The sequence below is a fragment of the Dendrobates tinctorius genome, unplaced genomic scaffold (assembly GCF_039654945.1).
Source record: "Dendrobates tinctorius isolate UK_male_01 unplaced genomic scaffold, ASM3965494v1 ptg000103l, whole genome shotgun sequence".
Taxonomy (NCBI): Eukaryota; Metazoa; Chordata; class Amphibia; order Anura; family Dendrobatidae; genus Dendrobates; species Dendrobates tinctorius.
The window spans coordinates 1,424,119-1,437,741 of record NW_027361771.1 but is presented as its reverse complement, the minus strand read 5'-3'; the positions used below and the strand labels follow the sequence as shown (position 1 = coordinate 1,437,741).

Here is a 13,623-nt window from a genome sequence, read left to right as displayed (position 1 = left end):
CACTGGCAGTGTTGCACATCTCATATACAGGGGCAGCGCTGCACATCTCACATACAGGGGCAGTGCTGCACATCTCATATACAATGGCAGTGCTGCACATCTCATATACACGGGCAGTGCTGCACATCTCATATACACGGGCAGCGCTGCACATCTCATATACTGGCAGTGCTACACATCTCATATACACTGCCAGTGTTGCACATCTCATATAAACGGGCAGTGCTGCACATCTCATATACATGGGCAGTGCTACACATCTCATATACACTGTTAGTGCTGCACATCTCATATACAGAGGCAGTGATGCACTTCTCATATACACTGGCAATACTGCATATCTCATATACACTGGCAGTGTTGCACATCTCATATACACTGGCAGTGTTGCACATCTCACATACAGGGGCAGTGCTGCACATCTCACATACAGGGGCAGTGCTGCACATCTCACATACAGGGGCAGTGCTGCACATCTCATATACAGGGGCAGTGCTGCATATCTCACATACAGGGGCAGTGCTGCACATCTCATATACAGGGGCAGTGCTGCATATCTCACATACAGGGGCAGTGGTGCACATCTCATATACACTGGCAGTGCTGCACATCTCATATACAGGGGCAGTGCTGCACATCTCATATACAGGGGCAGTGCTGCACATCTCATATACAGGGGCAGCGCTGCACATCTCATATACAGGGGCAGCGCTGCACATCTCATATACAGGGGCAGTGCTGCACATCTCATATACAGGGGCTGTGCTGCACATCTCATATACAGGGGCAGTGCTGCACATCTCATATACAGGGGCAGTGCTGCACATCTCACATACACAGGGGCAGTGCTGCACATCTCATATACAGGGGCAGTGCTGCACATCTCATATACAGGGGCAGCGCTGCACATCTCATATACAGGGGCAGTGCTGCACATCTCATATACAGGGGCTGTGCTGCACATCTCATATACAGGGGCAGTGCTGCACATCTCATATACAGGGGCAGTGCTGCACATCTCACATACACAGGGGCAGTGCTGCACATCTCATATACAGGGGCAGTGCTGCACATCTCATATACACTGGCAGTGCTGCACATCTCATATACAGGGGCAGTGCTGCACATCTCATATACTGGCAGTGTTGCACATCTCATATACACGGGCAGTGCTGCACATCTCATATACAGGGGCAGCGCTGCACATCTCATATACACGGGCAGTGCTGCACATCTCATATACAGGGGCAGCGCTGCACATCTCATATACAGGGGCAGCGCTGCACATCTCATATACAGGGGCAGCGCTGCACATCTCATATACAGGGGCAGCGCTGCACATCTCACATACAAGGGCAGCGCTGCACATCTCACATACAGGGGCAGCGCTGCACATCTCACATACAGGGGCAGTGCTCTCATGGACACGGGCAGTGCTGCATATCTCAGACACGGGCAGTGCTGCACATCTCATATACACGGGCAGTGCTGTACATCTCATATACAGGGGCCGTGCTGCACATCTCATATACAGGGGCAGTGCTGCACATCTCATATACAGGGGCAGTGCTGCACATCTCATATACACGGGCAGTGCTGTACATCTCATATACAGGGGCCGTGCTGCACATCTCATATACAGGGGCAGTGCTGCACATCTCATATACAGGGGCAGTGCTGCACATCTCATATACAGGGGCAGTGCTGCACATCTCATATACACTGGCAGTGTTGCACATCTCATATACAGAGGCAGTGCTGCACATCTCATATACACTGGCAGTGTTGCACATCTCATATACAGGGGCAGCGCTGCACATCTCACATACAGGGGCAGTGCTGCACATCTCATATACAATGGCAGTGCTGCACATCTCATATACACGGGCAGTGCTGCACATCTCATATACACGGGCAGCGCTGCACATCTCATATACTGGCAGTGCTACACATCTCATATACACTGCCAGTGTTGCACATCTCATATAAACGGGCAGTGCTGCACATCTCATATACATGGGCAGTGCTACACATCTCATATACACTGTTAGTGCTGCACATCTCATATACAGAGGCAGTGATGCACTTCTCATATACACTGGCAATACTGCATATCTCATATACACTGGCAGTGTTGCACATCTCATATACACTGGCAGTGTTGCACATCTCACATACAGGGGCAGTGCTGCACATCTCACATACAGGGGCAGTGCTGCACATCTCACATACAGGGGCAGTGCTGCACATCTCATATACAGGGGCAGTGCTGCATATCTCACATACAGGGGCAGTGCTGCACATCTCATATACAGGGGCAGTGCTGCATATCTCACATACAGGGGCAGTGGTGCACATCTCATATACACTGGCAGTGCTGCACATCTCATATACAGGGGCAGTGCTGCACATCTCATATACAGGGGCAGCGCTGCACATCTCATATACAGGGGCAGCGCTGCACATCTCATATACAGGGGCAGCGCTGCACATCTCATATACAGGGGCAGTGCTGCACATCTCATATACAGGGGCTGTGCTGCACATCTCATATACAGGGGCAGTGCTGCACATCTCATATACAGGGGCAGTGCTGCACATCTCACATACACAGGGGCAGTGCTGCACATCTCATATACAGGGGCAGTGCTGCACATCTCATATACAGGGGCAGCGCTGCACATCTCATATACAGGGGCAGCGCTGCACATCTCATATACAGGGGCAGTGCTGCACATCTCATATACAGGGGCTGTGCTGCACATCTCATATACAGGGGCAGTGCTGCACATCTCATATACAGGGGCAGTGCTGCACATCTCACATACACAGGGGCAGTGCTGCACATCTCATATACAGGGGCAGTGCTGCACATCTCATATACACTGGCAGTGCTGCACATCTCATATACAGGGGCAGTGCTGCACATCTCATATACTGGCAGTGTTGCACATCTCATATACACGGGCAGTGCTGCACATCTCATATACAGGGGCAGCGCTGCACATCTCATATACAGGGGCAGTGCTGCATATCTCACATACAGGGGCAGTGCTGCACATCTCATATACAGGGGCAGTGCTGCATATCTCACATACAGGGGCAGTGGTGCACATCTCATATACACTGGCAGTGTTGCATATCTCACATACAGGGGCAGTGGTGCACATCTCATATACACTGGCAGTGTTGCACATCTCACATACAGGGGCAGTGCTGCACATCTCACATACAGGGGCAGTGCTGCACATCTCACATACAGGGGCAGTGCTGCACATCTCACATACAGGGGCAGTGCTGCACATCTCATATACAGGGGCAGTGCTGCATATCTCACATACAGGGGCAGTGCTGCACATCTCATATACAGGGGCAGTGCTGCATATCTCACATACAGGGGCAGTGGTGCACATCTCATATACACTGGCAGTGCTGCACATCTCATATACAGGGGCAGTGCTGCACATCTCATATACAGGGGCAGCGCTGCACATCTCATATACAGGGGCAGCGCTGCACATCTCATATACAGGGGCAGCGCTGCACATCTCATATACAGGGGCAGTGCTGCACATCTCATATACAGGGGCTGTGCTGCACATCTCATATACAGGGGCAGTGCTGCACATCTCATATACAGGGGCAGTGCTGCACATCTCACATACACAGGGGCAGTGCTGCACATCTCATATACAGGGGCAGCGCTGCACATCTCATATACAGGGGCAGCGCTGCACATCTCATATACAGGGGCAGCGCTGCACATCTCATATACAGGGGCAGTGCTGCACATCTCATATACAGGGGCAGTGCTGCACATCTCACATACACAGGGGCAGTGCTGCACATCTCATATACAGGGGCAGTGCTGCACATCTCATATACACTGGCAGTGCTGCACATCTCATATACAGGGGCAGTGCTGCACATCTCATATACTGGCAGTGTTGCACATCTCATATACACGGGCAGCGCTGCACATCTCATATACAGGGGCAGCGCTGCACATCTCATATACAGGGGCAGCGCTGCACATCTCATATACAGGGGCAGCGCTGCACATCTCATATACAGGGGCAGCGCTGCACATCTCATATACAGGGGCAGTGCTGCACATCTCATATACACTGGCAGTGCTGCACATCTCATATACAGGGGCAGTGCTGCACATCTCATATACAGGGGCAGTGCTGCACATCTCATATACAGGGGCAGTGTTGCACATCTCATATACACTGGCAGTGCTGCACATCTCATATACAGCGGCAGCGCTGCACATCTCATATACAGGGGCAGCGCTGCACATCTCATATACAGGGGCAGTGCTGCACATCTCATATACACTGGCAGTGCTGCACATCTCATATACACTGGCAGTGCTGCACATCTCATATACAGGGGCAGTGCTGCACATCTCACATACAGGGGCAGTGCTGCACATCTCACATACACAGGGGCAGTGCTGCACATCTCATATACACTGGCAGTGCTGCACATCTCATATACAGGGGCAGTGCTGCACATCTCATATACAGGGGCAGTGCTGCACATCTCATATACAGGGGCAGTGTTGCACATCTCATATACACTGGCAGTGCTGCACATCTCATATACAGGGGCAGTGCTGCACATCTCATATACAGGGGCAGCGCTGCACATCTCATATACAGGGGCAGCGCTGCACATCTCATATACAGGGGCAGTGCTGCACATCTCACATACAGGGGCAGTGCTGCACATCTCACATACAGGGGCAGCGCTGCACATCTCACATACACAGGGGCAGCGCTGCACATCTCACATACAGGGGCAGTGCTGCATATCTCACATACAGGGGCAGTGCTGCACATCTCACATACACAGGGGCAGTGCTGCACATCTCACATACACAGGGGCAGTGCTGCACATCTCACATACAGGGGCAGTGCTGCACATCTCATATACAGGGGCAGTGCTGCACATCTCACATACACAGGGGCAGTGCTGCACATCTCACATACACAGGGGCAGTGCTGCACATCTCACATACACAGGGGCAGTGCTGCACATCTCACATACACAGGGGCAGCGCTGCACATCTCACATACACAGGGGCAGCGCTGCACATCTCACATACAGGGGCAGTGCTGCACATCTCACATACACAGGGGCAGTGCTGCACATCTCACATACACAGGGGCAGTGCTGCACATCTCACATACACAGGGGCAGTGCTGCACATCTCACATACAGGGGCTGTGCTGCACATCTCACATACAGGGGCAGTGCTGCACATCTCACATACACAGGGGCAGTGGTGCACATCTCACATACAGGGGCAGCGCTGCACATCTCACATACACAGGGGCAGCGCTGCACATCTCACATACAGGGGCAGTGCTGCATATCTCACATACAGGGGCAGTGCTGCACATCTCACATACACAGGGGCAGCGCTGCACATCTCACATACAGGGGCAGTGCTGCATATCTCACATACAGGGGCAGTGCTGCACATCTCACATACACAGGGGCAGTGCTGCACATCTCACATACAGGGGCTGTGCTGCACATCTCACATACAGGGGCAGTGCTGCACATCTCATATACAGGGGCAGTGCTGCACATCTCACATACACAGGGGCAGCGCTGCACATCTCACATACAGGGGCAGTGCTGCATATCTCACATACAGGGGCAGTGCTGCACATCTCACATACACAGGGGCAGTGCTGCACATCTCACATACAGGGGCTGTGCTGCACATCTCACATACAGGGGCAGTGCTGCACATCTCATATACAGGGGCAGTGCTGCACATCTCACATACAGGGGCAGTGCTGCACATCTCATATACAGGGGCAGTGCTGCACATCTCACATACAGGGGCAGTGCTGCACATCTCACATACACAGGGGCAGTGCTGACTGGATGGTTTTATCCAACTCTGTGCTGACGCTCAGCTTCCTCCTCTGCAGCGCCCCCTCCTGTTCGCACTTGTCAGCACAGAGGTTTCACTTTCGTTTTCGGGAGCTGGCGCGCGCTACTCCTGCAGTTACAATGGAGGCGGACGACCATTACTCACACCTACTGTCCGACCATTTAATCTGCAGCATCTGTTGGGAGGTGTTCGCCAACCCCCTCACCCTTTCGTGCGGGCACAGCTTCTGCCTGACATGCATTAACAAGTACTGGGACAAGGAGATGCCTTCCTACACCTGCCCGGAATGCCGGTTCCCGTTCGCCCAGCGGCCGGAGCCTCAGAAGAACGTGAGCCTCAGTAAGGTGGTGGATGGCATGAAGGCTCTGGAGCTTAGCAGAGCCCTGCTGCCCCCTGTGCACACAGACCCCGGTGCCGACAATGCCGCGCTGTGCCAGCGCCATCACCAGCCGCTGAGCATGTACTGCGCCACCGACAGTCGCAGCATCTGCGGCAAGTGTCTGCTGACAGGCTGCCGGCAACATGACGTGCAGGACGCGGAGGAGCTGAGTGGGCAGAAGAAGGTGAGGCCATCCCATAGCCTGCGAATGCTGAGCCCTGGAGTGTACCAGCAGTATCTGTATATACATGACTGTGTGCACGGATGTGGATGTGCTCTGGCACAGCTAAAGCCCTTAAAGGGGTTGTACAAAGTTTCCATAGGATAGGGTTCTTTCCCCACCGTTGGGACCCCCACCGATCCTGACAACTGGGGCTAATGGAACAACTCTGTGTGATGCAGCCCTATGAATCCGCCAGGGCACGGACTTGGCGCTCGGTCGGTTTCAGACCCGGGCCGGACCGAAGCGTATGTATGCGTTATATTTAATGCCGGCCACTTGCATGGAGCATGCTGCACCCTCTAGTCGGAAATGCTCATTGGCTGTCCGTTTCACTGGTCGGTGAGCGGCCTTGGATCTATACAAGTTTATGGAGCAAGACTGCCGCCACTGGCCGGGGGCATGTATAACACATACCCTCCAATCCTGGGCACTATGCGCTGGGGGGATTCATAAGTCTGCAGTCACACAGAATGTTGTAGGCATATCGGTTTTGACTGGACAACCCCTTTAAGGGAGTGCTGTAGCTCTGCGAAACGTGGAGTTCCCATTAAGAATGAATGGAGCGGTGGTGCTCATGATCGACCATGGCTCCCTTTGTCCCAGTTTTCAGGAAAGTCAGGTTTCCTATTGTTCGGTAAGGGATAGGCCCAAACTTGGTACAACCCCTTTAAGAACCAGGGGTAACCTCTACAATGAACAACCGTGTAAAAATAGATAAAAAAAATTGACAAAAAAACTATGGAATAAGGTGCAATTAAAAAGACTAATGTAAATAATAATGTCATCTCGTCCCACTAAAGACAAGACGCCATACAGCTCCATCAGTGGAATATTAAATATAGCTCTCAGAATACAGGTGCAAAAACAATATTTTTATATAAAATTATTTTGTGTAGAAGCTGCAAAATATAAAAAGTATAATACTGGTATCGCTGTAATCATACTGACCCAAGGACTAAAGTCGTCTAAACACTAATAATGCACGAGGAACAGCATAAAAAAAAAAAAAATCTGAGTTGCTTGTTTCTGTTTATTCTGCCTCCTAAAAATTTGATTAGAAAGCGTTAAAAAAATGTTATGTGTCAAAAATAAAAACTCTGACTCATTCCGCAAAAACCAAGCCCTCACATGACGGCAGAACTATAGAAAAATTATAGCTCTCAAAATATGGCAATGCAAAAATAGTTTTTTGTTAAAAAAAAAAAAAAAAAGGGTCTTTTAGTGTGTGATATTAGCAAAACCTAAAAACCTTAGTCTAGTATCACTTTAATCACACCAACCCGAAGCATTAAGTCTTCTAATCACTTATACGGCACAAGGAGCTGCGTAAAAAATGAATAGAACCACTTCTTCACCTACTGTTGATTTGTTCATTCTGCCGCCCAAAGATAGCAGTAAGGCTTAACTCACATTTATCCTGTGCTCTACACTGAGCGCTTATACCGGGGTATCCGTGTAAATCTCTGAAATGCGTGATTCAGGTGGAACCCCTGGCGGAAGATTCCCTATAATGAGGCAGATAGAGTTCACAGTGCCTCCATCAGGCCTGTGACCTTGGGTGTCTTTTTAGGCATGCGTAAAAGCATGGTCTGCCACAGTTTTGTGCACTTCTGTAATGCCCGTTACCACCAAAGAGAAGCTACACGCAGTCCAGAGTAACTGCTGCCACGTTAGTGAATTGATCCTTCAGGAGTTTCATCCAAATCACATATTTTGTGGATTTAGATGAAAACCTTGATGTAAGTACTCAGCGTAGAACGCAAGATAAATGTGATCTGATCTAAAACGCCACCAAAGAATCTGCTACTCATTCCACAAAAACAAGTTCCTACTCAGGTCCGTCATCTGTTAACAGAAATATAGGGGGTGTCCACATTTCTGGTAGCACAAAAGCTTTCGAATATTTTACATGGCTCCCTCCAGACAAAATCCAGCAAAATCTCAGCTCCCAAATCCAAATGCCCCCTCCTCCTGAGCCACACATCAGCCAGTTGGCATCCATATGTGTGGTATTATTGTGGCTATGAGAGCCCACTTCATTTGCGGAGTGTGTGTCTCCAGAAGCACGAGCTAGGCACAATGTACAGGCACACATACATCTGCACTTTCGGTCGTGTGCACTGCACCTCTGAAGCCTGGAAGCGTACACCCGGCCAAATCTGCTGTGGAACCGCAGCAGAATCCGCAGCGTGTGCACACACCCTAACATATGAAGAGGGATGGAGAAACTATCGCAAAATCGACTAGCCAAAGGACTAATGTGCATAAGAAAAACAGAGCTTATAAATATTTTTTTAACGTGTGTAACACCGATGTCCTTGCATGCTTCCGCTCCTCCCTCCCGACAGGGACACATACTTAACTCTCTGGTTGCCCTGTCATGTCCCCCTGCTTCGGCTCCCCCGTCTTGGTCGCACACTACCGGTCTATAAAAGAGACTGCGCTCTTAATCCTATGTGTCCCCAGCCAATACCTAAGAGACACAATGTTTCAAGCATCTCCACCTGGGGGGAGGTGCCTGAGCAACAATTGTAGTTTGTCAGTCTACAAGCTGCTAACTTATGATCAGGACTCAGTACCTACCTGTTCCCATCTTGTCTGAGTTGATAACTGAACCCGAAACCGCTCCAGCCGTGCCTGAATATGAAACCAATCTGGCGGTGCGTGAACTTCAAACCGCACCTGCGATACCTGAACCCCCGAAATCGCTCCTGCTGTGCCTGTAATCGCACCCACATTACCTGAACCCTGTAAACGCTCAGGCTGCAACTTTGCCTGAAACCAACGCTTCAATTGTCTGTCCTGTGTGAACCAGCGGCTACGTCTGTACCATCTGTAACCGATGCTGCCTTGGACTCCTAGTCCGTTGCTGCTGTCCTGACCCTTGGGTTGTGTTGCCGCTGTACCGTGATCTGTCTTGAGTAGCACCTGGCGTCTACCTGGGCTCAGGTCTAACCCCACCATCAGGGGCTCTAGTGAGAAATCAGGTGGTCACTTAGTCATGCCTATCAAGGCTCTTGCCAGTCTATGGCGCAGTGGGTCCACGATCCACAAGCTTGACAGTTTGCTCAGGCCACGGACCCCGCTAATCCTACAACTCCTCTGCTTATGGAGTTGTTCCAAGAAATGTCCCGGCAACGGATCATCCCTCCTCTGAGAGGTCTAACTGTAGGCCAATATAAAGCCCAGTTTCGCACTCTTTCTTCTGAACTAGCCTGGAATAATGAGGCCCTGGTGGCGGCTTTCTGGGAAGGTTCTTCAGAAGAATGCAAGATGAACTGGCTGGTCGAGACATCCCTGCCACATTGGATGACCTAATTTACCTGACGTCTCTGTCCGTGAAAGATCACATACATGTGAATGGCCCCAAACAGGTATGAGTGCTATCCGTGAAAATCATGGATAGCACTCATACGCAAAAACAGACAACCGAATGAGTCCTTAGATGTAATCACACACAGTTCTGCAGTGAGATCAGTACAACAGATTGTCAGTCATTAAACATGATACACTGGTAACACTCCCTTCATTTAAAATATTTTCTGGAGACAGATTCTTGGGGAAATCTATGTCCTTCCCATAAATTTTAAGAAAAAATGTAGCTGCACTCTGAAATACTAAGAATAATGAATTTAGAATATTGAAACTACATTACTTCCATAGAAAATAGGTAAACACAACATTATGTATACCGTATATGGAATGTTTGAAAAATAGAACTGCAAAATTGCTATAGAATAATTACAGTAAAAAGGAAGTACTATGCGCATAGATTGGCCAATATATGTGAGCCCAACAGCCGTCATACTTAATTGTTGGGTCCCTAACCTGATAAGTCACCTCTTCTGGGCTTCAAAGCTCAGAGTTATGGGATTGTACACACTAGCTTGGATGTGCTGGTCAGTTTTTCTGTTTGTAGCAAACTCTTATGACGTGCATCACTACTCCCATCAGCCTAAGGTGATTTTAATTAGCTGGTTCCTTCCTGCCCTATAAATTGTAGGCTTTTCAGCCCAGGCGAGGTGACTTATCAGGTTAGGGACAAAACAATTCGGTACGCCTTGACAATGGCTGATTGGCTCATATATATTGGCCTTTTACCGTAATTCTTCCTTAGCAATTTTGCGGTTCCTTTTTTCTAATATTCCATATGTACATATTGTAGCCTTTACCTATTTTCTATGCAGGTAATAGAGAAACAGTAAGTTAATACTGCGCTGCCGTGTAGGAAGGATAAAGAATGCCAATCCGATTATAAGTGGTTTATTTGTCAACGAGTTTCGAAGTATATAAACTTCTTCTTCAGGACAACCATGATTGTGTTTGCCCCCTTCCTAATTTCCTATTCTTTTGCATGTTTGTCACACTTAAAGCTATGTGCACATGTTGCGGATCCGCAGTGTTTTTGAAGCGCGGAATTGCACCAAATCCACAATGTAGTGCCCAACCAATATCAGGGTATGTGCACACACGGTGCGGATTCTGCTGCGCATCTGCAGCTGCGGGTCCGCAGCAGATTTAGGTGCGTTGTACAGTACCATTGTTGTCAATGGTAAACTGGAAAACGCTGTGCACATGCTGCGGATTTTCCTGCGCGGTTTTGCTGCGGTTTACAATCCGCAGCATGTCAATTCTTTTGTCCAGAAACGCTGCGGTTTCACACCTCATCCATTATGAGGTGGAAAACCGCAGGCAAAATCGCAGATAAACCGCAGGACTTTAGTCCTGCGGATTTATCTGCGGTTTTCACTACAAATTCCGCAGAGGCAAAAAACTCTGTGTGCACATAGCCTCAATCAATGGGAATCCAGAATTGGTGTGCACATGCTGCGGGAAAAATCAGCACGGAGTCGCAGCGTTTTATTTTCCGCAACATGTCAATTCTTTTTGTGGATCTGCAGCGTTTCTGCACCTGTTGACTTCCATTGAGTCAGTCAAATCTGCAGCAAAACCGCAGTTGTAAAAAGGTTTGCGGATTTGCTGTGGACGTGCGTGCCAAAAACGCTGCATAAAGGCAGGAGGAAGAATGTGTGGGCGAAGACTGTGTGAGCGGAGAATATGCGTCTGTCTGCGGGTGTCTATGTCTAACTGTGTTTGTCTGCGGGGGTCTGCGAGTGTGGGCGCGGCTCTGTGCGGGTCTGTGTGTGCGGGTGACCTTGTGTTGGCAGGCATCGTCTGATGGGACTACTACTCCCATCCGGCTATGTCTGCTGTCAGATATTCAATGACAGCCTGAGCCGATGATATGGGATAGTGGTTCCATCATCCGGCGACTGTGTTGAATAATAGAAAAAAAAAAAATTCATACTCCCCAAACAGCTAATCCCCGACTGCCTTGATTTCCTGCAACAAAAATAAAATAATAAACTAACTAACCTATACTTACCTTTCTGCCGTAGTCCATTTAATAACGATTGTCCCATGACTATCTCATGTGTAGAACAGTCACAACGAGAGATGTGACTGCTCTACAGGGCCTCCGGTGATACAGTGACAGGAGATAATCCTCCCTCAATGTATCACTCCGCCGCCGTGAGTTCACCAGAGTTCATGCTGTCACTTGCAGCACGAGAAAATTCTCACGCAGTGGTAGTGCCGTAAAGTGAAAGTACGAACTCCGATGAACTCTGATACACTGACAGGAGATAATCGCTCCTGCAGTGTATCGCCGGAGGCCGTGTAGTGCAGTCACATCTCCCGATGTGACACATGAGATTGCCGTGGTACACTCGTTATTAAATGGACTACATTGGAGAGGAATTATTTGTGTTGATTTATTATTTTATTTTTGTTGCAGGAGATTGAGGGAGTCAGGGATTAGGTGATGCAGTAAGTATGGTTAATTAAGATAAGGACTTTATTCTGGCTGTGTCTTTATTTACCATATAACTATAGGATTAGTAATAGATAGGCGTCTTATAGATGCTTCTCCATTGCTAAGCCGTGGGCAATACAAAGGTGACATCAACCCCACATATATTACCCCACTTGCCACCACTACAGGGCAAGTGGGTGTCACGATACTAGTGGAGACAACTGGACACCAGTGGCTAGGTCAAAGAGACTGCAGACACAATGGGTTGCGCAAGCAATATTGTATTAGTAATCTGAATGCAATATAGCATATAAGTCCAGATAAATGTTCAGTCAATCTGATAAATGGTTATAGCAGAGTTGATACTCTGTGACACAGCATTCAAAGTCACTGAGCAATGCGGGCACAAGACACAGACTCTTGCAGAGCGGAGGAACACACTAGCTGGCTGGAGTTCCTACTTCACCGCAGGTGTAGTCAGGCAGAGGTTTCTGAAGTCAGGTGTTCAGCAATCACTCGGTCAGCAGGCAGGGATCCAGACGTGCAGGTTGATGGAGGAATCCGCTGTTAAGAGAGGACCAACAGGGATAGTAAGTCCAGGCTTGGGACTGCAGAGGCACAAAGTCCAAAACATAATACTCAAGCAATGAAACAGAACAGGTGCTGGCTTTATATACAGCTTGGGCAGAAAGCAAGATGGCCGACGTGTGAAACATCAAGATCCATGTTGTCTAAGGGCAAGAAAAAACAGATTCTAGGACTAGATACTGACATTACTCCCACCTCAAGGATGGCCTCCGGACGACCCTAAACCAGGCTTGCCAGGGTACCTTTGATGGAACTGCTCAATCAGTCGGGAGGCGTTAATATTATCCACGGGTTCCCAGGAATTCTCCTCTGAGGAATAGCCTTGCCATTTAATCAAATACTGCAGTCGATTTCTGTAGATTCTTGAATCCAGAATCCTCTCAACGATGAACTGCTCTTGACCATCCACAAGAACGGGATCAGGAGGAGGAGATGAACGTCCTGGAAAAGGATTTGGTACTACAGTCTTTAGTAGAGAAGTATGAAAGACAGGATGTATCTTCAGTGTTCTTGGGAGTTTTAAGCGACATGCAACAGCACCTACCAGGCCACTGATCCTATAAGGACCGTTGTACTTCTGTCCCAACTTAGGGGAAGGTATCTTCATTTTTAAATTCTTTGTAGATAACCAGACTAAATCTCCTACCTTAAATGTTGGCGTTGGTTTGCGAAATCTGTCAGCTGCATTCTTGTACCTC

General features: G+C 48.9%; 1 protein-coding gene across 1 annotated transcript in view; it reads left to right on the top strand.

The window, feature by feature from the left end:
- The first annotated feature begins 5,922 nt into the window (after positions 1-5,922).
- TRIM65 (tripartite motif containing 65) overlaps positions 5,923-13,623 on the top strand; it is an 86,135-nt gene continuing 78,434 nt past the window's right edge. Inside the window, exon 1 of the mRNA XM_073587914.1 lies at positions 5,923-6,483. Within this exon, the coding sequence (XP_073444015.1) occupies positions 6,040-6,483 (444 nt within the window). The 5' untranslated portion in view covers positions 5,923-6,039. The remainder of the gene's footprint in view (positions 6,484-13,623) is intronic.